The sequence below is a fragment of the Plenodomus lingam genome, assembly GCF_022343315.1.
Source record: "Plenodomus lingam strain CAN1 chromosome Unknown contig_13, whole genome shotgun sequence".
In the NCBI taxonomy this organism is placed as follows: Eukaryota; Fungi; Ascomycota; class Dothideomycetes; order Pleosporales; family Leptosphaeriaceae; genus Plenodomus; species Plenodomus lingam.
In genome coordinates this window covers 1,104,918-1,131,528 of record NW_027093931.1, presented here as the reverse complement: position 1 = coordinate 1,131,528, position 26,611 = coordinate 1,104,918, and the positions used below count along the sequence as shown (strand labels likewise).

The window sequence follows — 26,611 nt, the reverse complement described above, 5'->3', positions numbered from 1 at the left end:
TGGAATGTACCCATGTACAGAAATGTACAGTGGCAGCTCATTCTGAGCAGGGAGCCCATGTGTAAAATGATGTACTATGTAGAGTACCATGGGTACACAATCTCCCGACTAACAAGACCGTTGGTGGCTAGTGAGTAGTACAAGACACAAGACACAAGACATAGAGACATGGCCTGAGCCTGATCGTTGGATGATCCAAATGTATTGGCTTGTGAGGCCTGAGTCTTTGTCCCTCTTCTCTCCAATTCGTATCAATCAACTCAATCGTTACACACGTGGCATTGCTGCAGGGTAATACCGACGAGGTGGGTAGGGCTGAGCTGTCATTGGTTCTCTTGTGCTCAGTAGCGCAGTGCCGGGTAATTTCCTGGCATGACGATGTTCGTTCGTATCTTTTATCTGATGGTCTTGTCTCAGGCGACAGTTCCGTGGGGGTGGGGAAGAAATGGAGGGTGACGTCTTCGTTGTCCTGTGGCATAGCAACAGGCTCTCTCTCTCTCTCGCTCGCTCCCCTTCTCTCTTACTGCCAATCGGCACAAACACGCCAAACCCCGTACGACCCCTCAACGAATCCCGAGTAACCAAAAAAAAAACGACCGAACATACAAGCTCAACAGCACCACCTCATCCCAAACTCTAATCACAAGACAAACTTTGTGAAACAAGGCCCTGCCAGAACTGCTGTTCCACTCAAATCCCAGCCAAGAGCCTAGTGGACTCTGTCTGGTACTCTACCTACAGGGTAAACGCAGACTCCCCCAGCCCTCTGTCATCAAGTTTCCAAATCAAGTTTCGGCCGTTGGTACTCACACCCTTAACCCATGAATCCTCAGAAACCTCAACCCTCCTCTAAACATGGTTCCACATTGGTATCTGGACAAGCCGTGTCACCCTCCTCTCCCCCGTCCCAGGTAATCTCGGCTGGTGGCCTTGGATCGGTCTAGGGGGTACCGGTCAGGCCGCAGAGCTGTATGTACGGTGTATCTAGGTACACATGTACAAGACAATGGAGTAGCATGAAGCCTTCGGCACGCTACCGGCCGGTACATAGTTGGGCGAGAAGGCACTTCTTGTTTTTCCTTCTTGCACGATGCAACCTACGCACATCCACCCATCCACACAGCGAAAAAGGACGGTTCCGCAAGTTCAACCTTGAATTTTAGCAATCGTACGAGCAAAGTCGGGCCTGCAGAGGAATACTCTCATGGTCTGTGAAATGGATAATCTGGTTTTTTTTTTGGCGTAATGGCTAGTAAAATGATCAGGCCACGACAAGGTTACGCGGCTAGAGGCGCGCACTTTGGCTTTAATCAGGCCTTCTGCCACGGATCTAGCATTGCGAGTAAAGAATACATACAGGTATCGACTCGAGTCATCTACCTCTGTCCCTGGCCGATCTTCCAACTTCCCAACTTCCCAGCTGTAGGCTCACAGCTTCGCCTTCACACTCGCCCGCTCAAGCGGCGGTCCGTCCCAAATGTCCCGCTCTACCGCTCTTGTGTTGATATACTGCATGCCCAACTGTTCGACCTTCTCGACGCCGAGAAGACGCATACACGTTTCTGTTTCCGCTTTGAGAACTGCTGGGCGTCAGGATTCGCGTGTTTTGAATACTCCACATGGAAACGAGTACACTTACTTTCAAGCACCCGCGCCACACCCTCTTTACCACCCGCACCCAAGCCAAACAGCGCCGCCCTTCCTACACCAACGCCCCGCGCACCCAGGCATAATGCCTTGACAACGTCTGTGCCACGCTTGACGCCGCCGTCTACCCAGACTTCGATGCGATCAAAGACCTCAGGGCAGTATTTCCGAATCTCAAGTAGGGTGTGAACGGCTGGGGGTGCGGTATCCAAAGCTCTGCCGCCGTGGTTCGACAGGATAATAGCCTTGACGTGTGGCGCATGTAGTGATGCCAAGTATGCGTCCTCGTGCGTCTGAATGCCCTTCAACACAATAGGTTTGTCGGTGTGCTTTGCAAGCCATGGAAGCGTCGTGCGCCAGGTCAGGTCTGCAGCCGTACCCCAGAAGAGAGATTGACCCATTCCCATACTCTTGGGCTTCTCCTTGTCCTGACTCGGTGTCTTCGCATCTGTGCTAGTCTTGCTGACGCTCTGATCCTCCTGGACTGCGGCGCGAACGGGAAGATTGGAGCTGATGTTCTTGCTCCGCTCGTCGAGCTCGCGCTTCCCCGGTACCGGCGCATCGAGCGTCAAACAGATGAATTTGATGCTATCGAGCTTGTTCATCCGAGCTAGCATGGCCTCACTCTTTGCGCGTTCCGTCTGCACATAGAGTTGCCATCCAAAGACTTGGCCTGGCGCCGCATCCTTTACGATTTGCTCGGGCGTCATGCTAGCGTTTTGTGAGATGATCTGCATGGCACCAAACTTCTCGCATGCGTGTGCTATTCCCCACTCGCCATCTGGATTCGCCAGTCGGGCCATGGCAGCAGGCGAAACATATATGGGTAGTTTGACATCGTGGCCGAGAAAGGAGGTTGATGTGTCGCATCGTACGCAATCAACGAATACGCGGGGGCGAAGAAGGATACTGCGGTATACACTATTGTTCAAGGCCTTGCTCTGTAGGTCGTCGCTTGCCGAGAAATAGTATGCCCAAGCTTTGTACGGTATTTGCTTCGTAGCCACCTCCTCAATCTCATCAATATTCAGTATGCTCTCCATGTCGACAGGACCCTCGTCTTTGACTTCCCCAAGTTCAACAGGGCTCTTCTCCTCCTTTGGCAAGCTGTCGGGGTTGATTGTACCAACTTTATCGGACGCTTCGAGGTTCTCTTCGAGGATACCCGGGGGGTGGATGGGATCGTACTCTTCCGTGGCATCGGTGCCAGCAAGCTGGAGAATGACTTTCGCGCCACCAGGGTGCTTGGGAATGAAGCGCGTCACATCGTAGACGTTGCCATAGAGGATGACCCAGCAGCTCTCAGCTGTGTTGTGTTGCGCAACTGCAGTACCAATTAGCAGTCGCTAGCTAAGCTATGCATCAGAACCTACAACGTACCCTCGGCGTAATCGAACACCTTCGCCATGGTTATAGTCGCTGTCTCTGTACAGTAGATGGGATGCGATGGTATGTACAAACAAAGTGAAATCGCTGCAGGAGATTCTTAATGATGTACAAGGTATGAAAACAAGATAGAAAGGAAACAGAGCAAAGGTGATGACAGAAGAAGAGCAGATACCGACATCTTGTATGCAGCCACAAGTTTTTGCGGGGATGGGGAGCGTTCGGGGTAGCAAGGGCCCGAGTGAGGCAAGACGGGCCGCATTTCTTCTTTGGCCACTATCGCCAGAAGTCAGCCATTGTATCGACGCAATGATTGGTGGATATTGCCCAAAACGGTCTATCTTGCATTCTTTTCAAGCTTTACGTACCTGCCATCGCCAGTCTTTGACATCTTTGGGGCTGCTACAATACCGGAGTAAGTTTCGTTGATTGTGAGGATATAGGCGATGTGAAGGAGTACTCTGTCGAGAGAGTCCTGTCATCAATGGCCGCGGTGTTTGATTCTGGTGGCTCGTGCGTCAAACTTCCACCGGCTGCTGGAGTCGCTCCTGTTCACCGACAACTTACAAGTCCTCGCATGGTAAACAGCGGACCATATTGGCTCACCGACAAGCATTGATCAATAACGTGTCAACCGAGATGGTTTCGGCGAGAGTCACTTTAGAGAATGCACGTTCAACGACAAACATTTCTGGTTCTATGCAACTCTACTACGACGGCTTTCCAAGGATGGCACGAAGAAGCACTGTGTGTCTGGGGGAGACACTTATTCGCTCGAACATTGCCTGCGAGATACACGATGTGACAATGGACACCAAGGATACTTTTTGTCATTCTGATGGACAATGTTCGACTAGGCCTCCTCATCTTTTCCACAACAAAACACTGACACGTACATACGGCCCTGGTCGAAGTAAGAGGACCTGGCCATTCAACGTGAACGAGCTTCATCTTGCAGTTCCTGATCGACTACGAGTACCTGCAGTGTCTCTGCAAACACTAGTCATGGCTGACAGTGTGACTGAAGCGACGATTTAGCAAGGCTAGACAGTGTAGACCGGACAAAGCATTGGCAAGTTCGAGTGGCAAGACTTGAACCTCAAAAGCTGGACTTGTTATGTGGTGTGGCAGGAGATGCGACAAATCAGTCCATCGTGTCTGAGACAATGATCTCTCTTTCGTAGAGGATGGGTGCACAGGACTGCCCGATCTAGTGGCATGTGACAAGACGTCTTCAACGCCCATGCACATGATCACTGGGACCATGTTCTCCCCTACATTTTCCAGCCATGCATCAACGGGCCGTCTGCGTACTAGGGGCGCTAGAGCCGAATACAACTAGACCACCGGAGGCCTCTCATCGTCAGGTGTGCTGGGATAGAATTCCTTCGAAACGCACTGCGAGCTTGAAACGGAGAGGACGGAGGGCAACGGCACTCACCAAGGAGCTGGATGCTCATGCCGATGTGACCTACCATGTTGGGACGAAGGGTTGGACCGTCCCGTCTCGCTGGAACCATGTCCACGATTGATGTGGATCCAAGGTAGAGCAAAAGAGATGGGCTAGTCCTCCACTCACGCAGCCACACACGGGGGGCCGGGCACAAGATATAGCCGAGCAAAGACTGTGTAGCATGGGCCATTTGCGAACATACAGAGTACTGTTTCTCCCTTGCTCGGAAAGAGAGAGCAAGAAGGGAAGACTGTGGAGACGCAGTGTTGGACTGATGTTGGCTGATCGGACCGATCGCCGAAAGGGCAAGGCGCGGTGGTGTGCAGCATGTGACATGCAAGCTGCCAAACCCCCACCCTCTGCGCAACCAGCATTTGGTCTGAGACTGCAGCCATGTGAACGCGTGTAAGGATGGTCGTCATGAGAGCCATGGTTGCGATGGTTAGTCTACGACTCTGCGAAGTTTGGAGCCGACCTTTGTGAGCGCAAAGGGCCATGCGCGTCCGGGAGGGGCCAGTAGGATCGATTCATAGTGACGGTGCGGGGAGGGGAGGGGAGAGGCTGGAAGGGACTTGCACACAGAGGATTGTAGTAGGAGTACAGTACAGTCCTACATCTTTTCGAGGCGTTGTCTCACCATTGTACTGTCTTGAGCTCTGTACAGTGTGGGTGTGGAAAGATAGATTGGGCGTGGGCCCGCAGCCAGTTTTTGTGTGATGGCTGCGTCGTGGTGGTGGTGGTGTTGGCTAGACAGGAGAGGGAGGGAACAGGTAATGTGTAATGGCGTGGCGGAAGGCGCTGATTCGCTGCCGGGGCTCCGCCTGCCGAGCCCTCTCATGGTGTCCACGATCACGCGGATGCCAAACACCTGACCTCCAGGACATCCATCGCCCTTCTCCAGATATCAGCCCGGCCGTCGTTGCGATTTCGCGCGTCTTGTCGTAGAAAAAGAGAAAAGCTGCATCACCGACTCTCTTGCTCGGATTATTGTTGTCTGTCCTGCCTTTCTTGCAGCCCTCCCAGTTCTGTCGACCGCGTTCCGCAGCCTTGCGACCAACACAGATACCGTGACTTCAACGACCACGACGATCCCGTGATCGTGAACCAAGCTCGAGCGTCCACCTAGCTCCATCATCACGAGGTAAGCAACACGTCCACATCCAACGTCCCAGGTCCCAGGCTTCCTTCAGGCTCGACGCGCGCCGTTGCTTTGTCGCTGGCAACATGTCGTCTCCTCAGCAGCAGCAGCACCAGCAGCGACAACAAAGGCAGCGACACCATGCTATGCGCCTGCCTGCTGCTGCCCCCGCCGTTGTCGTGGCCTCGACGGCTCCTGCTGGCTGCTGCCGCTGCTCCTCTGTTGCTCCACGTCCCGCACTCGGCCAGTCCAGGGAGACGCGCGCAGCATCCACGACGAAACGGCGCACGGCGGCATTGTGCGCTGCCTACGACCCCACACTTCTCTGCGATACGACGGCGCCCCTTTGAGCAGTGACAGTTCGGTGGCACAGCCAGAGGCAATCAATGCGCTTGTTCCATCGGCTGCCGAACCACCGTCGCACCGCCTCCACGTACTCACTGCCCGCGCCCGTGCTAACGTTTGTCACTCCCAGGCTCTCTGTATGCGCATTCCAGGCGCATGATTGCTGGCCCACTACCTACTGCTTTCCTCGTTTGCGCGTGAACTGCTGGGCAAAGCGCCGTGACTGCCCCCTCGCCTCGGTGGATTGCGCCTTCGACTCCAGCCTTTGAGCGCGTCTGGCCCTTCACCCAGCACAAGCTCCTCCACTGTGCCCCAGGCTGCGCATTCAACCACGGCTACACCCCCGGCAAGCTACGACTCCCGCCTGTCACTCGGTCCGGTGTCCCTCGACGGCTGCAACCTACGTGACTGTTACTGACACGCCCTCTGCCCGCCCTATACGAGCGACCTTTAACCAAGAAACCCCCTCCTACCCTCCCCCATTGAAACTGCTCTTGTAACCACGAGGGCCATGGCTGATACTGCTGGCTATCCAACTGACGCAAAGTTGGACTCACACAACGTACACAACAACAAGCGAAAGCGCGACACACGCGATCAGGGTCTCAGTCGACCCGCTCCCCACAACGGCCTCGACGACCAGACCACTGCCTCCTTTCTTGCCGCACACAACGCTGCCAACGACGACATGCAGCAACAATTTGACGTACATCAGAATGGGGGTACAAACACAGCCAGTGTAGGCGATACCGCTGCTGCCGCACTAGCCTACCACCAGATGACGGTTCCTCAGCCGACTGAGCTGCAATTCCAGACGCAGGGCAGCGGAGATGGATCTTTCGGTATGGGCGATCACCATCAACAGCAAACAGTCGACTTTAGTCTGGAGGCCTTGAAAGCTGCTACACAGTCTGGCCGTTCCGGCCAGCCGTCTGCAAGCGACTCGCCACCGCAAAGTGCCTCCCACAAGCCTCCTGTAGGTTCCGAGGAATGGCACAAGGTCCGCAGGGACAACCATAAAGAAGGTAAAAGTCTCCACACTCTTTCCCCATACCCAGCAGCTAATAGCGCACCAGTTGAACGCCGCCGCCGTGAAACCATCAACGAAGGCATAAACGAATTGGCCAAGATTGTGCCTGGTTGCGAGAAGAACAAAGGTTCTATTCTTCAACGGGCGGTACAATTCATAACGCAGCTAAAGGAGAATGAGCAACAAAATATCGAAAAGTGGACACTGGAGAAACTCCTCACAGAGCAAGCGATTACCGAGCTCAGCACCAGTTGCGACAAATTCAAGGCCGACTGTCAGCGAGCATGGGATGAGTGTCAGATTTACAAACGCGCCTGCGAGAACAACGGGATTGTGCCAGACGAGATCAAAGAGCGTCAAGAAAATGGTGAACAAAGTGGTCAAGGCCAGTTATAGGGGCCTCGTCACTGCTCTCTTCTTCTCTTCTACTCGTCCTTTTTTGTCAACTTCCTTTCCGAAATTTATTGGCTATACAGTGCGTAAATTGCGAACGCGTATCATGTCCACCCCTCTTGTCAGTCTCCGGTCATTCCAGTGCAATGATATTGCATTCCTTTTTTTCCGACCGGCCATCTGACAAGGGCTGGTCGTCCTCGAACCGGCGTACACTAGGGCTATCATTCCTTCGGTTTTTGCGGGGGATCTATCTATGTCGACATCAGTCGTAAGTTGCAGCATCGGACAACGTATTTGACGATGCACGCTCTATCAGAAGCAGATGCCGCGGTTTTCTTGCTGTTTAGTAGATTGGCACTCCTTTGGTTGGAGATGTTCAGTGATGTTCTGTCAACAATGAATGGTACACGTGATTACCTGCTTTCGAACCCATATACTCAGCATCTGTGCCAACCGCAGCTACCGTCGTGATGCAACGTTTGGCGGATGTTCCTGCACTCGAGCGTGTTGTGGTGAATCTGTCGGAAGCAGACTCGTGCACGCGCCTGAATCCAGTCGAAGGACCAATCATGTGTATCATTTAACGCAGTAATTTGCGATGATTATGTACACACCCTCTTATATCTGCTCGGTTGAGTAGATATGTCGCTTGGTAGTTTACCCAGAAAGCCCCGCGTAGTAAGAAGTGGGGGTTCACTTGAAGTTGACACAGAGCTTTAGGATCTCCCATAATTTTTAGTCACCGTGTGAATACAGTTAGGATACTTATGGATAGCAACTTCGATAAATTTAAAGAGACGTTAAATGAGACCCTTTTTTTTTTCATGTTGCCAATCAGGATGTCCACGTCAAGTAGCCGACTGTTGCGTTAATAGAGCTGCCTCCCAGAACGACAGTGTAACTACACTGTAGGTATTCCGCGCTAGCATTGGTTGCGCTCGACGAGTTCGCGCTGGCCGTGACTTATCGCACCTGCACACGCGCTCTCCGGCTCACCTTCTCCGATCGCCCCTTGACCTCGACGAGAAACAAAGCGTTACATGCTGTCCTCTTGCACGTTGCCAATCTGATCTGCTGCCATGAATCACACGTAAAACGGTCCCAGATGCGGCGGATGGGGCAAGACAACTGTCACAACCCCCGCCAGCGCAACGCCCCAAAACTCGACCCATCTACTAGCCGAACATGGAAGACGACAACATGGCCGACGAGCCACTTGTACCGCCTGTGATCGACGGTGCCGAGCTCATTGGCAATTCCAGTGCTGATTTTCCCGTCATCGAAGCTGAGCCCGAGGAGGAGCTCAACTTGCCCCTCGACACGGCCGAACAGCAGCGACTGATGGTCGTCGACGGGGACGACGGCCGCCCACCACCAAACGGCCCTCCACTTACATGTCCAGCACGTCCTGGCTTGCAACGAGGTGATTCAGTCCCTACGCCGGCGCCACAGCACCTTCCGCCTCCTGCACCACCCGCACCCCCGCCTGATACCCCGCACAACGATTCGTTGTCGCTCGCACAGCTCCAGAAGCTCGTCAGAGGCGGCCAACTCAAGGTCGAGCCTACGCCATATGCCTTCACTTATGATGACGCCTCGTCGTTTGAAGAAGAGCTGGAAGAATGGTTTTCATACGCCGTGGAAGAGCAGGCTATGCTGCTGAAGACGCAGGCTTCGTTCGCCATGGAGTGGAGCGCCTTTCATGGGCTCAACGATGCACAGAACGGCGAGGACGGTTTGGATTGGGAAGCAGCAACCGAGACTCAACACCGAGACTTCTTACGACACCTGTTAGACGGGTGCAAACAGGAAGACCCCGTGGCACGACTGAAGATGCTGGAAGCTTTGGTCTATGTTCTCCTTGGGTGCTGGCACGAGACTGCAGGTCTACCCAGTCCAAGGGACAGTGATGAAGAAGTTTCCGAGTCTCAGACAAGTCCAAGTCACCCAAGAAACGCTGCGTACCAGCACGCCGGCAGACAAGTTGCGGTTATCAAGCGGAACGTCCACCTACTGGCCGCAAACAACGGCGTGAACGTCGTTGTTGACTCCTTACGTTGTGCACTCTTGCGAGAGTGTGGCGATGTTGACAGCATGCCTGAACGTCCCCGCGACACTAAGGAAGCGGAAAGGCGCGAGATATGGTGTACCATGACTGCTGTCTACGTGATTTTGGAAGTGGCCCGCAACGACGAGAGGACACATGGTGATCTCACGCTTCGAACAGCCATTCTGGCGCTGGAGAAGCCAGGCCTTCTCATATTCTTCGTAGACGTCATGGCCAAGCTTAGATGGGACGATTCCATCAACTTGCCACTGACCAAGGTTTCCTTGCTCCTATGGAAGACGATGCTCGTCACTTTCGGTGGACTCGGCGAAGTGGCGAAAGCAAAAGAATTTGTAAATGAGGATAGCCTCGAGACTGAGGATGACAAGGGACAGCCGCTTATCACTGCCTCGCCACTAGATTACCACCTCTTCAGACAGGAGATCAGCTCGAAATATCCAGCATACAACCCTCCGCCCCCACTATTTCCCCTTGAGCCGGAGAACAATTCGATTTTGCCACCTCTGAAGAACCATCCTAACAGGGTTGCCGGAAACCACGTATTTGGCTCTGGTTTGGGAGACACAAATGGCAACAGTACATCCATTCTACATCAGCCTGTCCACATCGCTACTCCTGCGCCATCACCTCCACCCTCTCCTGCAGGTCCTGGTGGCAAAGGCGGCAAGAAGCAAAACTATCAGACAAACCAGATGTTCCCCTTTTTGTATCCCCCACTCAACGAATCAAGCAACAAACTGGGTGGCAAAGGATCGACCGACTTGCAAGACCTTCTTGTTGGTCGAAAATGGGAGGGCGCAGATATACCAGCATCCATCTTAGAAGCGGCGGAGTTGTTTGCCAAGCGTATGAAGGCCACACGGGCTATGAAGCAACTATGGGAAGAACGAGTCGCCTTCATGAAGTATGAAAGAGGATGGACAGGACCGGATGATTACCCGGATATCGATCATCTGTCTCTTGAGCCCGGAGTTTCAGGCCCGGAGAAGCCATCGCATCCAACTGGCAGTGTCGAGGAAAGGATGGGGTTGGTTGAAGAGTTTTACCGCAATTCGCTGCATAATCTTCAGTCTCTAATCATAGTTCTGATCAAGGCGATCCTTGCGCATGTTACCGCGCTCGTCACTCAGTCCAATAATGCCAATGGCTTACAGGGCGGCTTCCAATTCCAAGAGAACACCAATGGCCCCGCTATTAGGCCTGACATGAATGGACTCAACGGACATAGCACCACAGGGGCAACAAATGAGGAGCTGGATGCCATGCGAACCCAAGAAGTCTTGGACAAAGCAGTCACTGGCACTCTCATCTTGATACTAAAGTGGTTCAAGGTCTCTCGTACGTTTTCAATACCATTCAATGTGGTTTGGCATGCTGATCACGGTTGAACAGACATCTTGAAGTTCGAATACATCACACAGCTGCTTGTTGACTCGAGCTATGTTCCCCTCATTCTCAAACTACTGCAGTTGCAAGAAATAGAACGGCTGGTAAATTTCAAGAGTGAGCAGGAAGAGCTAAAGTATGTATACGGCATGTGTATTTCGCTTACGCTCGCTGACAATATAGCTTTTTCAACTATTGCAAGGCTCATTCCAGGAATTGGCCGACGGATGAAGACATCAGAGACAAAGAAGCCGAACAGCAAGACGGTGACTCTGATGAAGATGACGCAGTTCCACCACCGATACGTCTTTCGCGAATGGATTCGAATGACTCTGGGGTTGAGTCTTCACTTCCCCCTCCGCCTCTACAGCCTCCAGAGGTGGATGAGCTGGGCTTCCCTACCAATGAGCTACCAAAAGAGCCAATCACGAACTTTTCCTGGCGCGCATTCTTCACCTCGATCAATTATCTGCGGATCATGCAGAAGATCTGCAAGAACAAAGCTCACCGCAATCTGATGCTTGTGTCGTACAAGTCCTCGCAGTTTCTTCGTAAGAGTCTCAAGGTACCTCAGCCGGAGCTTCGTCTTTACACGCTCAAGCTTTTCAAAAATCAAGTTCCGTATTGCGGTCGTAAGTGGCGACAGTCAAACATGCGTGTCATCACAGCAGTCTATCTGCACTGTCGACCAGAGCTCAGAGACGACTGGTTAGCAGGAAGTGATGTTGATGCCGAAGTGGACGAGAGCGTACCTCTTGAGCAAGCTTTGCGGTCCCTCACATACTGGCACAACCTGAAACGATACCCGGAAAGTCTTGGTGCCAAACCGGGCATCCTCGAAGAAGAGCAGGATTTCTTCCGAAACGAACTTGAAAAGATGGATTGGGGAGAAGAGCCGGCGGTGGACGGTGAAATGGAGCATGGTTGGCAGGATCTTCAGGTTGAGGGTTGGTGACCTTGCCACGCTGATCATTCACACCTCCTGTTCCTTTTCATTCAAAACATGCGCAGTGCCCTGCACGAGGGAAAGGAAAGTCCTCTCATTGACCAGACCATCTAGATGACGCCAATCGCGCTCCTTTCCTCACTCGTCCCCAATGCCAGATACAGCATCGAAGAAGAGAGGCATCCAAGGGCGGAAGATTACTGAAACCCACTATTCGGCGAACAAATTCTGAGCCACGCCATACGTGGCCGCATGTTGCAAGGCAGCGGCGCTCAAAAGACTCGGATATTCGCGGCCTGCTCGAGGAACTGGTTGTTGCATCCTGCCGGGCTGACGCGAGTGACGACGGAGACGGCGAGGCTTCCGAGGGCGGCGGCAATGACGAGGCTGGCAGTGAAGGTGAAGCCAATTTTGAATTGCAAATGCCCAATTCCTGGCAGCGATGTGGACCGAGGATGCAACTCCGGCGCCAGCAGATGCAGAGGAGTAAGAGTTTGGGATCGCCTTGTCGATCCAGTACGGCGTGATTTGGCTTGGGGAGTTGTTGTTGGAGTGTGGGGGGAGGGGGGTTACAGTACCCTGGTGACTAAGTAACTAGCTTTTCTTTTATGCAGCATGAAGTCGCTTTACAAGGTGACCATGAGCGATGGTGATGAATAGTAGTCTAATGGCAAACTTTTTGCTCTGCTTTGCTCTGCTCTCCACTCTGCTCTACGTAACCTGGTGAGCTTTACTATGTTACACCTTGGCTACGCGGAGCTCGGCCTTGTCATTTTTCATTGTTTATGTGGTTTTCGCAGCTGGCGCACTTTTCTGGGACAAGATTTTGTGGTCATGTGGATTGGTGTTGATAGTTGTGATTCATATGGCGCGGTTCGGTGAGGGAAGGGAAGTGATGTGGTTGTGAGTTGGGGGGGGGGGTTTTCATTACAGCAAGGGCTACTGGACTTTCAGTGCGCGGGGAATTATGGTGTTGTGGTTTAGTATGGGTGTTGGTGTGGTACGGTTTAGTACTGATATGCTGAGGTGGTGGGACGAGATTGACTTTGAACCATGGTGCATCTTCGTAGCTAGGTTAGATATCTACCTGGTCTGGACAGCTTTTCTATAATGCCATTAGTGTCCAGGCACTCATGTCCAGTAATAAAAAGCATCATCCTGTACCCACATCTTTCCTTGGCAAACGCTAGCTCAGTAGAGCTGAAATCTAGGAGCGTTTTTCGTCTGTTTAATGCAATGGAGTTTTACGCCTGTTTACTGCTCGCATGGGTAGGCATTCAAGTGCTTTTGAAACTCTTATTCACATAGTGTTTTAGTAGGTTAGGGCGAAATTGAGGTCGTTGGGCTGGATGGAGATGGGGTTTCTAGATTGCTATTATTGGGGCGTTGAGGGTGGGAGTAATATATTTGACTGCTAATGGCTGAGGAAATTCATAGAGAGAGAAGTTTACCTTGAACTGTCGTGTTCTGAGGGGGTCGTGCTGTAATAACAGTGGAGTGCCGCTGAGGTCGAGGGGGAGGTATCGATCTACATTATCAGCACGTTTCTTCACCGATCGCACTGCGCTGTAGTTCTATGACTTGGAGCATATCTCGCGCATCCATGAGCGTAGATAGGCTTTGTACCAATTTCAGATTAACTGTACTTCAATTTATGTAAGAGTGTTATGGCATACCGTAGAAGATAACACATGAGATCTACGAATCTTACGCTCTTGATGACGATGCCCGCTATGGGAGTAAGTGCTTGCTAAGATTTATTGCGGGTAAGATGCAGAATATTCAGACCGGTAGTATTTAGGAATAACATTTGTAGCCCTAGGCTTAGGAGACCTTGGACATAAGCCCCGTATGTTAGCTGCTCTTACTAATAAGATAAAGTACAAATTATGTATCGTATCTTGTTAAGGATCGCCGCTTGTGCCTCCTAAGACTACCACAGTACTTTAGCTTTACCATGCGATGAATCTTGTCGACTACGTTGATGGCCCTTTGCATAACGAGTGCCACTATACGCATGCGCTTGGATAACTTCAGACCTGTGAATCAAGTGCTCTGCTTGACACTACCCGACGTGTGGTATGCTTCCCAGGTGTAGTGTTGGTGTCGAATCAAGCCAAGCACCCTTGCTCAGGATAATACTCGCACTTGCTTTGATAAGGAGACGGATCCTCTGCACGCCCTGTTAGCCAAGGAAGATTGAGTAGCACAAGGACAAACTTACGCTTGCAAGCCAGAGCGTAGCCATTTGTTGTATCACAGTCACAGCAAGGATTCGTCCCTTTCCCCACGCACAAGGCTACATTCTATTCAGAGCACAGTTCAAAATAGCAGCCTGGGACATGGATTGAAACATACCACCATGACCCCCACAGGCTTGGCTGTAAGCAGTGCCAATGGCCATGAAGAAAATTACAGAGAGAGAGAGAAGCGCATCCTGGTTGCTGGTATGTGGATAATGGTTAAGTGAAAATGATGAGTGATGAAAGTAATAGAGTGAATACTACCTGGGTCAAGTGAGCCATTTAAATACATATTATCAAGAACTCTTCTCCCCTATTTCATCCCATACTCGGGCGTGTGTGACTTATCGAATATTATTGTGAATTTGTGATGAATCCTCTGAGGTCGTGGTGGCCCACACCATTAGGCATGCGACTAGGTAGTTTCATGAATCAGAGCCAGATCCTATGCCTATCAACTCGAATTAGGGCTCCTCCATTCGCTGTATCTGCCTTCTCAATATACAAATAAACGCTTGGCAGTGTTGGGACTTAGAGAGGGACGAATTTTTACATGTATCATTAAACAAAAGCTTGTATGGCAGAAGCACAATTGCAGCAAAATGCATCACTTCTCTTAGCGCAGGCGGCTAGTCTACATTTCAAGAAACAACTTCGGTATTAAGGTAGCTTTGCCGGTACAGCTTGTTAACAGCTCTGCACTGACTGTAAGCATTGCCAAAGGCCACAAAGAGTAGCGCATATTAAGTATTGGTAAAATATGTAGAGAATAGTGTAGGATAAAACGTTACTTGCGTCAACCAAGCTATCTAAATATATAGGACTAAAAACTCTTCTCTTCTTATTTGCCCTATGCTAGGACATGTGACTTGGTAAACATATACTTAGTCCTACAAAGACAACTAAGCTTGTATTAATCTACAGCATTAGGCATGCGCCTAGATCGCTAGTTTCAGGACTTGGGTTTCTGCTTAAAACATCGGGTTCTGTTCCAATGCGACAATGTCAACTTATTTATATTCGCAGGACATGTAGCCAGTTTGACACGAACTTCCAGTTGAATATGTTCTATCCCCTAAATACGCATTCTTAGTACACAAGTACACAAAAAAAAGTTTAACAATGTCGGAATTCGGGGGTTACTAATGATAACACGCAATAGCACGTTCTTGCCCGTCACAATTGTAGCAAGTACCAACACCTGTCGCAAGGCACTCGTCTACTCTATATCTAGAAAATAGGCCAATATACAACTTTCGTAGCTAGGTAGCTTTAGAGGTACCACCAAGAGCTTTACACTGCCAGTGCACACTGCCAAAGGCCATGGAGAAAATAATAGCGAGCGAGAAACGCATCTTGGCTGTTATAAATAGGTATAGTTCGATCGCAATACTTAGTTGGAGTATAGTGCAAGATAGAATGCTTCATGCGTCAAATGGCTGACTGTCTATATAGGCGCATCATCAAGCCCCTTTTCTTCACCGTTTTTGCCGTATCGTATCGTACTCTTTTGCAAGTATGCAGCTACCCTAGTAAGGGCTGATGAGCTTATGCCGATCTACCGTATTGCCCATTGGCATGGAGAGCTTCAAAAGCACGTGTTTTGCTTGCCATACCGAATTCTGCCTCGAGGCAAGTTGGTAACAGTGACAAGCTTTGTTACTCCTGATTAATGCACACCGCATTGGATGGTTGACACGAGAATCCAGCAACAGATCTTCAATTCACTATACAAGGCGTCTTATTAGCACAAGAATGAAACCTTACTCGTGTTAAAATTTGGGAGGTACTAACCACTGACCAGCACAGTGATGAGCTTACCGTTGGGTCCATTTGGACAGGTACAACATGTCTTAATATCATCTAGAGATCTACAAGGGGCTAGTATGTAATTAGGAATATATAGCTTGGGTAGTTGGTTAGTTTAGATATACTGTTCGCACCGCCACATCGTATGTCCTGGCTATGAGCACTACCAAAGGCTATAGAGAGAATGATAGTGGGATTCAAGACGGCCATTTGAATTGAAATCGCTTAACAGGTCTCTGCACTACTTGTGGGTATGGCATGTGCATATCCTCTGTGGTCAGCTTACTGTGATGAAACCTCACCGCAATAGACTAATCGTCCTCGCCCTTCCTATTTAGGTATAGTGAAGATGTTAGCGGCCTAGTAGTGTAGTTATATTGTAAGACGTCACGGTGTGGGATAGAGGTTCAGTGGTAGATTGGGACAATAGGTGTCGATTGAATATCAAACGAATCGATACCGTGTGTATCGATTCCCTCGGGTATTTATACTGCCCATGATCACGTAATCTGTCTAACTTGGGCCACCCTGCACTACGGTAAAAAATTGTTTACTGTAGAATGGTACGCTAGGGGTTTACTATATAGGTGTAAACTGACCTCGTGTATACCCGTAAATAGGTTTAAAGTGGTGGTTTACTTTTATAGTAGGGGTTTAAATTAAGCATAAAAGTAGTTTTATTTCTATTATACGCTATAATACCTAACTAAGACTAAAAGGGGTAGAGAAGATTAGCTTCACGCTATACGTACAGATGACATAATAATGAGTCATGATATTAATAGGAGGTGGTGATAATAGAGGTGGTGATAGAGGTGGTAGAGGTGATGGTAGAGGTGGTGATAGAGGTGGTGGTAGAGGTGGTGGTAGAGGTGGTGATAGAGGTGGTGATAGAGGTGGTGATAGAGGTGGTAGAGGTGGTGGTAGAGGTGGTGGTAGAGGTGGTGATAGAGGTGGTAGAGGTGGTGGTAGAGGTGGTGGTAGAGGTGGTGAAGAAGATCAAAGAAAGGAGGGGTAAAATACTTAAATAGTTAGTAGGAAACTAGTTATTACTAATACTAGTAGATTAATAGAAGTAGAAATAAAAGTAGTTTACTTTTGTGGAATACATGGTATAATAAACCCTATTTAGGTTTACTTCTTCTACCTAAACCACTTCTTAGTCTACTTTAGACAAATATGGCTACTGTAAACCGGTTTTGTACCGTAGTGCTGGCCTATATTTGGGCCTCTAGGGCCGGCGGAGCCCTGTGTCCTGACATATATAATATATTTTGTGTCAGGCCATGGCGCTGCCTTGGCGTCAAGGGAGTACTATAGGGGAAACTGCTCGCCTATATATACTGTTCTATTCGTGCATAATCTATATTCATGGATTATATGCTTACCTTTTTGGGTTGTTGGCGCAGTGGGAATAGACACCGTGTGCTAACATTTTACTAAATAAGAGGGGTGCACTTTTTAATTTTTAGTAAATCTATAACCCTTATCCTATGTACAGTATTTACGCTTACTAATATATATTATAGCTTAAAATAGAGGGCGCTAAGTACTATTTTGCTAGGCAGCCGAAGTCCCTAAGCGCTATACCTAACTTGTTAGTAAGGGCGACGAGGACAATTAGTCTATTGTGGCGAGGACAATTAGCAACTCCCGTTTAACATCCGATCACGCTTAGAGATTATCAGTAAGCGTAAGATTTTAATATAGTACGTACGTAAAACTTTGCAAGTTAACTTTTTGCAATCTTGCACTTCAGGATCACCCACACCTAAAGTCCGTTCGTTTCTTTACTACTCTGCTAATTATGCATGGTGATGCAAATCTATCACACCTTAGAGTCGAAGTACCATAGGTGCTAATACGCTGAGGTGCATGGCGTGTAATTAGCCCATTGAGGACTGCTTTCTGTCAGAACAAGATGCGCATGATAGCAATCAAGCACGAAGGAGAGACATGGTTTATATTCATCTAATTTAACGTAGAAGAGACAAGTCACTATAGACTTAGTAGCGAATGTGACAGTATGTATACTCACTGGCTGACGTACCACCTCAGATGATATGGATAGAGTGAGACGGGGCACGGGGCACGTATTTGATGGTAGTGCATCCATTGGAATAAGTCTACCCTCTCTATCGATCTATCCTGGCGGATATATATAGGGGGAGGGGCTGGCGCGGCTCGCTGAAATGCAACCGCATCATCAGATCTGTTTAGACCACCTCTTTAGGCTGACGGCTTACAGTTTCGACATTTATTACTTTTTCGTACATCCCCACGCGAATTCATCCTCTATGAAAAGACACCTTCCTCCCTTCGTGGATTTTATATCGGCTACATGTGCTCTCAGTAAGGAGAAAGCTTGGTTTGATCAGTCTACCACAATATAGGAGGGTGGCTAGCCGTGCACGTAGAGAATTCAAGCGCTCTAATTGCTTACGTACGAACTTGCAGCAGATCACCGTTAAATTAATATACGGCATGTGCCGCGAAAAGTAGAACAGCGCACAGTTTGGTAGGGAGATAAAGATGAAATGTTCCTTGTAGCACTACGGTAAAAAATTGTTTACTGTAGAATGGTACGCTAGGGGTTTACTATATAGGTGTAAACTAACCTTGTGTATACCTATAAATAGGTTTAAAGTGGTGGTTTACTTTTTTATAGTATAAACATAGTATAGTTTACTATAGACCTATTAGTAGAGTAAATAAAGGGGTTTATAATAGACCTATTAGTAGAGTATATAAAGTAGTTTATAAAAGATAAAATATAAGTGTTAGGTATAGTAATAATAGTATTAGATTTTTTTTAGTATCCTTATATAAACTACTAGTACGTTATTGCCTATCCTGTCCCTAGGCCTAACCCGCCTAATTAACAGCCTATACCCACCTAATTAACAGGCCTAAAACTGCCTAATTATTAGCCTATACCCGCGTAATAATTAGCCTATACCTGCGTAATTATAAGGCTGTCCACTACGTACCTTACTTATTTTTAGAAAACCACGGTATAATATAAATTAAATAGGTATACAAGTAGTATAACTACGTGGTAATTAGTGTAAGTTAGTATATCTAATAATAGTCTAGTGTAATATATAGATAATATACTTACCTAATAAATACTAGTATATTATATAGCAATAGTGTTAGTATAAAGAGCCTAGTACTATAAAGCTAGATATAGACCTATTATCTTACTTAACTATAGGTGGTTAGTCTTAGACTATCTACATTTATTAATAATATACAGCTTATTACTAGGTTAAAGTTAAGCGCCACGTCTATAGTAAATAGTAGCTACTCCTATAAGGTTAATAATTGTTGTTATTTAAATCTATTTAATACTATTATTATCTTCTATTATCCTCTAAGGTTAGGCTAGTTAGCCTATAGCAGCAGCGGGTTATATCTATCGCTATTAAAGTACTCCTGCCTATTTAGAGTTATTAGCTAGATCTTAAAATAGGTGTATTACTATCCTAAAGGAGAGCTAAATATAGTTATTATAATTATTTCTAGCAGCGTAATATATAATAAACGTGGTGCTCTAGGGGTAGTTACTATCTTTATAATTCCCTAAAACCCTAATAGTATACCTATTTAGAAGTATATAATAGTTATATATAACTATATCCTAGGCGCGTGTCTATATAGCATGCACTATAGTTATAATTATAGTATAAGTATTATCTAGGATACGTCCCTAGTATATATCTATACTACTATAAGACTTAGATTTTAGATAGTACTCTTATAGCTAAGTTATAATTATATTTTTATTAATATTATACTCTATACTAAGCCTAAGCTATTACGCGTAGATAATACACTTATATACTAGTATATTCTACTCTAAACTAATATACTTCTAGGAAGGAGAAGTTACTATCTTCTTAATATAACTAATAAGTCTCTCTAAAGACTATTAGGTATAGTATATAGGTAGTCTAAAATCCCTAGTATTAGATATAAGGTAGAGTAGGTAATAGATCTAAATAAAGCAAGATAGTAACTAGTCTACTTTACTATAGTAGTAGAGTAACTTATACTAGCAAATAAAATTCTCTACTAATAGTTCTAACTTATTAATCTAGTTAATAGTAAACTCCCTCTAGCTTATATAGAAGAGTAGTTTATAGTAGTATAGGAAGTTATTAGTATATTCCTTCTAAAGATAGACCTGCATAGCTAGCGCTCTATAAGTAAGTATAAAAGTCTACTATTTAAATAAAGTCTATATCTTATATATTATAGTGCTTTATAGGGTAGTACTAACTTAGGTTAGTACTAAGGAATAGGACTTATAAAGACCTTTATTAATTAAAGCCTAATTAGCGTTAGTAATAAGCTATAGTATAGTCTTATTATTAAATTTATCCCCTTTCTAGAGTTAGAATAAGGCTTTAGGTATATTATAGGACATTGCGTGTATAATATTAATAGGAAAGCTATAAGGAAAGTATATAGTAGGGAGGTCTAATAGGATAGAGTAGTAGTTAATACTAGTATCTTAGCGTAAGGTAGTATATCTAGAGGCTAGTATATTAGTTTATTATTTATATATATCTTTAATAGTAGTAGCTAAATTATTATATATAACTAGGTAAAGGGTATCTCTATTTAGGAAAGAGTATTTACTAGTTCTCCCCTTAGTTCCTTTATATAGGCACAGGCGGTAACTCCTTTTTAATATACTAGGCTGTTTTATTCTTATAATCTCTACTATAGCTAGCCTATCTCTAGTTATTAGTATAAGGTAGGCGTAAAGAATAAATTCTTCCTAAGTGTCTACGTTATATATATAAACTCTAACTATAAGTTAGTATAATTCCTCTACTATTAGGTATAGCTAAGTGTCTATAAATTTTTTATTAAAAGTACTAGGTATAATAGTAGTAATAAGTGTATTATAGTCTTAATCCTAAATAGATAGGTAAAGGTTTAAGATATATAGCACTACTAGTATAATACTTTATTATTTCTTAGGGTTCTTTACTATACCTACTACGTCTAATATAAGTTATAAAGCTAGATCCCTAGGGTCTTAGAAGTATCCTTTCCTACTATATTCTTAAAACTAGTCCCTGTTATACACGTCTTAGTGCAAAGTACATTTGCTAGTAGGGTTAAAAGTTACCTAATACGCTTTTAATTATTATAACTAATAACTATTATTATACTAGATACGTAGTTATAGAAGTATAGGGATATATTACTATTAATATTTTAATTTGCCTTTCTTATTATACTAAGCTCTGCTATAGGATAGGCACGTATAAGTAGTGTTAAGGTTGCTAGTAAAGGCTATACACCTATTAGCATAATAATTAATAGATAGAGGAGTTATAGTATCCTAGAATAAGGTATATAGTGTATGCTACCCCTAGTAGATAGTATTACTAATATTAATATTATAGTATTTCTTTAAAGTTTATTATATCTTTTAGAACTTCTTATATAGAGTACCTATAAATACAGCGTATATATTAAGAGAGGTGGTGTAAAGTTATTAAACACGCTCTATTTACTTATAATATAGTATATGTCCTATTTGCTATTGCATGTCCCCTAAAAAGTCCTCTAGGTATAGAACCTCTTTGTCCTTGTCCGCGAGTTACATATTATTATTATAGTTATCTATTAGGTTTACACTATTGCTAGTAGAATTACTAGTAGAATTATAGGAAGAATTAATGTTAAGTACTCCTTATATGTCGTCTAGGTGTAATAGTTAACTAGTAGGGCGGCTAGTAGTTTATAGTATAGTGGCATCTTTAGTAGTAGTAAAGGGAATATTTTATTTATAGCACCTTTGCTAGTATTATATATACTACTTTTAATTTACCTTATAGTATACACCTTAGTGTAGAGTAAGATAATAATAACACTAGAACTTATTCTATTAACTAGATATTTATAGGCAAGGGGCAGCAATTACCTACTATATACTATCTATAACAGTTTCTACGTTAATATAGCACTTAGGGATATAGATAGTAGATATATAAATATAGATAGTAGTATCTAATCTAAACTATAGTGTGTTCCTTTAATAAGCTATAATATAATTATGCTAGTCTTCTAGTATAATAGCTTAGTAGCGTAAACTTACTATTTTGCTATACTAGATAATATAAATATTAGTAAGCTATATACGTAGTAGTAGAGTTATAAAGTTTTATATTTATTATAGTTACTATAATAAACGTATTAGTATAGAAAGTAGACTTTGTATTATCTTCTTTTATACTATATAGGTATTCTACTTTATATATCTATATATTCTACTATAAGTAGACGTACTAGACATAGTTTATCTCGCTATAAGTTAGACCTAATCTTACCTACTACTTAAAATAATACTATTAAAGATGTAGTATATAACTGCAATTGCAATAGTTAAGACTACTAGAATAACTATCTAAACTGCACCTAATTAAGGAAACTTACTAAGCTTATAAGCTAACTCTTCTAACAAGACAAACTATGCTATAGCAACTTTCTATAACTATCTTATAATAACTAAACCTCTAACCTTGTTATTGCTATTAGACTTCTATAACAGGATATTTAAGTGTGTAGATATATAATTGCTTAGAAGACTAATAACTATTCTAGAGTATAGCGTAACACTATACTCCACGCCTATATTCTATTCTACTTAGGAGATTTTACGTTAAAATATATTAGTTCTAGGATAGATAATTAACTTTAATAGATTATTAACTTAAATACTTAGGACTATTACCTTAAAAATAGTGTAGAGAAGTATACTAGTCTATATCTATTGTGTATCCTATTAGATTATAAAGAGTGTTATAGCTATATTGTAGAACCTACAATATTAAATTAATTAGTTTAAAATAGCTCTTTCCTTAACCTAATTAGATCCTAGAGTTGTATTTACTAAGATTATATTTATAAGGATAGGCTAGAGTAACTTAGATAGTATATTATCTATATAAATAGTACTATAATATTAATACTAATATATATCTAATTTAAAAACCTCTAAGTCTAATCCTATATACTATAGTAATATTATAGTAGTTAGGGAGCTTACTTTACCTTTACTATATAATCTACCTTATAGAACTCTACTATTAAGTAGCGACTTAGCGTATCCCTCTATAACCTTAATACCCCTATCCCCTTATCTACTTTATTAATCCCTCCTATTACCTTCTTTGTATAGCTTCTTCTTCCCCTCTTGTATTAAAGCTACTTATTAACTGCGCTAATTAAAGTTGCTTATTAGCTACGCAGTCCTAAAGTTACTAAAACTCTAATAGAACTAAGTCTCCCTCTTTTAAAAGTAAATAGATAGTTTACTAAATTATAGTTAGGTACGCTACCTACATAGGTGCATATATAAAGCTGCTTATTAACTACGCTAATTAAAGTTACTTATTAGCTACGCAGTCCTAAAGTCTCTAAATCCTTAATAGAACTAAGTCTCCCTTATTTAAATATAAATAGATAGTTTACTTACTTATATATAGGTATATTACCTGCACAGGCGCATATATAAAGCTACTCCTTAATTACGCTAAATTAAGTTACTTATTAACTACGCAGAACCACACACGCTATCTATAATACTAAAACTAAGTCTCCCTTATTTAAAAGTAAATAGATAATTTACTAAATTATAGTTAGGTACATCGCCTATATAGGCGTAAATCTAAAGCTGCTCCTTAACTGCGCTAAATTAAGCTACTTGTTATCTGCGTAGTCCTATAGTTTTTACTTATCTTAGTAGAACTAAGTCTTACCTTATTTAAATATAAGTAGATAGATTACTAATTTATATATTAGGTACGTTGCCCACGCAGGCACAAATCTAGAGCTACTTACTAGAGTGCTATAAAAGCTACTTAATAGAGTACTAAAATACCTAGTTTAGATAAACTTATAGTCTAACTGCGTTATTAATTAGTATAACTCTATTAAAGGCTATAGTAGTTATATCTTTAGATAAGTAATTAATCCTACTATAGACTTTAATATATTAATAACTTGCAAGTCTACCTAGCGCTCCTAATACTATTAACTTTATCTTTAGTAGATAGATAGTTACCTATCTAATAATATATCTATAGTTTTGTACTAGCTATTCTTATCCCTATAGCATTCCCTTAATATTATTTTATTAAGTTAGTTAGTGTTAAAGGGATTAAGATATACTAGATACTAGCTAGGTTGTAGTAGTGTAAGGACACTATACTAGGCGTAGTACTAGTTATTAAAACTAGCTTAGGTCTACCTAATAAGTAGTTATAGCAATACACGCGTCTCTCTATCTTTACGTTGCTTAGGGAGATATCCCTATTAAGTGCTTACACTTAAGGTAATAAGGTAGTACCTTCTCTATATTATTATTCTATTAATATTATTAAGATAGGTAGCACCTCTAAGTTAATAAACGCTATAATAAGAGTTATTGCAGTTAGTAGTGGTTACACTTAGCACTATCTAATAAGCTCCTAGAGCCTGTAGTTTATATAATAAATAAGTAGTAGGTTAGTATACACCTACACTTCCTAAGGATCTATAGTCTCTATAGAGGATAGTTAGACCTAAGCTAAACTTAATACTTTACTTAACTAGTTATTTAATAGATTTTAAATTAGTAATCTTAGCTAGAATTAGGACTAGTAGTTAGTAGTTACTACTATAGTAAGGCTAAGGATTGTAACCTTTAGGCTTCTAAATAATAGTATAACTAGCGCTAGTATTATGCCCCTATAGGAGCTAAGGAGTTATACCTATCCTTAATAAGGCTAATAGGTAGTGTTAGTAGCAGTAGTATATAGTCTTTTAGTTTATTAAGGGCGTAGTAGTTTATAATTATAAGTATATAGGTAGGTATATTAAAGAATAGTTAATTATACTAGTGCGCTAGTTATACTTATAACTAGTAGGCAGAGTTAGTTAGAGTTAAAGTAGAGTAGCCTCTCTTTAGTAGTAGTCCTAGACTATAGGACTAATTATTTAGGTCTGCTAACTATAGGTTATCTACCTATCTTTAGTATTACTTAGTGCGGATTAGACTATTATAGGCGTAGTAGGGCCTAGACTACCTAAACTTAATCTCTATATAGTATTAGGGGACAACCTTATATTCTTAATTACTTGCGGTCTTTCTTTCCTTTAGAGTATTTAGTAATATTTACTTGCTAGTAGTAGAGGTTCTCTTTACCTAGCTATCTCTTAAGACTTTATAATAAAGATATAATTAAAGGGGTTTCTTACTATAGATAAGTATAAGCTAGTAAATTAGGGGCGTTAGATACTATTTATAGTAGCCTTTTTAAGCGTTATAGAGACTCTTTTAACCTCTTTCTAATAGAGGTAGGACTAGCTTAGGCTACTCCTAAATAATCTACTCTACTTAAATCCTTGCTTAGTATTAGTTTCTCCTCCTTATACCTTAGTTAGCCTTATAGACTAAGGATATTCTAAGAAAGGTTTCTAGGCTACTATAAGACTGTATCGCTACTATTCTATATAAAAGAAAGCTAGTCTAACTAGTGTAGTCTAGGTAAGATAGCCTATTAATAGTATAGTTAGCTTATTACTATCTACTATTAAAGGGCTTTATACTATAAGATATACTATCTAAGACACAAACTTGCTATATTATAATAGATGCGCAGTTCTCTATAGGATACTATATAGGAGGGTAATCTATTTCTCCTTATATAGGTTATCTAGTTACTACTAGATTTATCTATATAAGAAGGAGTAATTCTTTAATTATATAATATACTTATTTAACACGTCCTATTGCGTTACGCTTATATATAATATATCTATTATAAGTTTATTAATACTAAATTAAATAAAAGCTTCTATAAAGATAATCTTAACCTTAATAGTGTACTATTAAAGATAAAGAGCCTCTTCTTCTATAACTAGGCTTTCTATAGTAGGGACTACTATATCTTATAGTAGTTAACTAATGTATATAATAGCCCTATTTTCTATCCTAAGCTAATACGCATTAGTTCTATGCCTAGCCTAGGAAAATATATTAACGTGTAACGTATAGTTAATAGGGTATCTAAAGGATAGATTACCCTACTTTTAGAATACTATAGTATAGCAGATAGGTTATTACCCCTAAATTTAGTAACTCGCGATATTATCCTCTTAAATAGTGTTATAGTTACTATATTAATCTATATTAATTCCTAGTCTAGTATAACTTATATACTAATCTAGGTTATATAATAACTATGTTTTAGTAAATATAAACTATATATAGCTAATATAGGTTAGCAAGAGTGTATTCCTAGATATTTATATCTTACTCTATTAATATAACTATTATACTCTAGTATATAGAGGAGTAGGTAAATAAAAGGATATAGTATAAATCTACGTAAGCTAATATAACTTATTAGCGTTAGTTATAATAAGTAATAATACTATAATTATAGTAATATATATAAATCTATATAATAATAATCTAGTATACTCTAAATTAATTCTTAACCCCTTACACACGTACGTAATATAACACATTAGCACACCCTCTCTACACTTCTATTATACTAATATAGCATAACTATAGTATAACAACTTATTATTTAATAACTATATTATAGAAGCATATTAGTATAAAGATATAGCTAAAGATAATATATTATAAGTAATAGTAATAACACTAGTGCGTGTTATAATATAACAAGTGTATAAGTTATATATAATAATATACCCTTTCTATCTATAATAATATATTTATAATAT

The 26,611-nt window shown here is 43.1% G+C and overlaps 5 protein-coding genes across 5 annotated transcripts; 3 read left to right on the top strand and 2 right to left on the bottom strand.

The window, feature by feature from the left end:
- Window positions 1-244: 244 nt before the first annotated feature.
- Window positions 245-3,225, bottom strand: IAQ61_001976 (uncharacterized protein). The gene is made up of 3 exons (XM_003833790.2): window positions 3,028-3,225; window positions 1,640-2,971; window positions 245-1,580 (listed from the first exon to the last, which is right to left on the bottom strand). Exons 1-3 carry the CDS (start codon window positions 3,053-3,055, stop codon window positions 1,429-1,431), a joined length of 1,512 nt encoding a protein of 503 aa, XP_003833838.2. The 5' UTR covers window positions 3,056-3,225; the 3' UTR covers window positions 245-1,428.
- Window positions 3,226-5,710: 2,485 nt separating this feature from the next.
- IAQ61_001975 (uncharacterized protein) lies at window positions 5,711-5,974 on the top strand (the record flags this gene model as incomplete). Its single annotated transcript, XM_003833788.2, has 1 exon — window positions 5,711-5,974. The coding sequence occupies one exon, from the start codon at window positions 5,711-5,713 to the stop codon at window positions 5,972-5,974; it is 264 nt and encodes an 87-aa protein (XP_003833836.2).
- A 506-nt stretch (window positions 5,975-6,480) lies between these two features.
- On the top strand, window positions 6,481-8,058 carry IAQ61_001974 (uncharacterized protein; the record flags this gene model as incomplete). Its single annotated transcript, XM_066095345.1, has 2 exons — window positions 6,481-6,994; window positions 7,046-8,058. The coding sequence occupies 2 exons, from the start codon at window positions 6,481-6,483 to the stop codon at window positions 7,393-7,395; spliced, it is 864 nt and encodes a 287-aa protein (XP_065954829.1). The 3' UTR covers window positions 7,396-8,058.
- Window positions 8,059-8,353: 295 nt separating this feature from the next.
- IAQ61_001973 (uncharacterized protein) lies at window positions 8,354-12,322 on the top strand (the record flags this gene model as incomplete). Its single annotated transcript, XM_003833787.2, has 4 exons — window positions 8,354-10,801; window positions 10,856-10,985; window positions 11,033-11,796; window positions 11,901-12,322. Exons 1-4 carry the CDS (start codon window positions 8,581-8,583, stop codon window positions 12,320-12,322), a joined length of 3,537 nt encoding a protein of 1,178 aa, XP_003833835.2. The 5' UTR covers window positions 8,354-8,580.
- An 837-nt stretch (window positions 12,323-13,159) lies between these two features.
- IAQ61_001972 (uncharacterized protein) lies at window positions 13,160-14,176 on the bottom strand (the record flags this gene model as incomplete). Its single annotated transcript, XM_066095344.1, has 4 exons — window positions 14,154-14,176; window positions 14,020-14,094; window positions 13,752-13,826; window positions 13,160-13,369 (listed from the first exon to the last, which is right to left on the bottom strand). The coding sequence occupies exons 1-4, from the start codon at window positions 14,157-14,159 to the stop codon at window positions 13,160-13,162; spliced, it is 366 nt and encodes a 121-aa protein (XP_065954828.1). The 5' UTR covers window positions 14,160-14,176.
- Between the last annotated feature and the right edge of the window lie 12,435 nt (window positions 14,177-26,611).

Excerpts from the sequence above, each read along its gene's own strand:
- IAQ61_001976 (XM_003833790.2), bottom strand. The coding sequence starts at position 3,055 with ATGGCGAAGGTGTTCGATTACGCCGAGG. Across the intron at positions 2,972-3,027 it reads GGTGTTCGATTACGCCGAGG|TTGCGCAACACAACACAGCT; the intron begins GTACGTTGTAGG and ends TTGGTACTGCAG. Across the intron at positions 1,581-1,639 it reads TGTGGCGCGGGTGCTTGAAA|TTCTCAAAGCGGAAACAGAA; the intron begins GTAAGTGTACTC and ends GACGCCCAGCAG.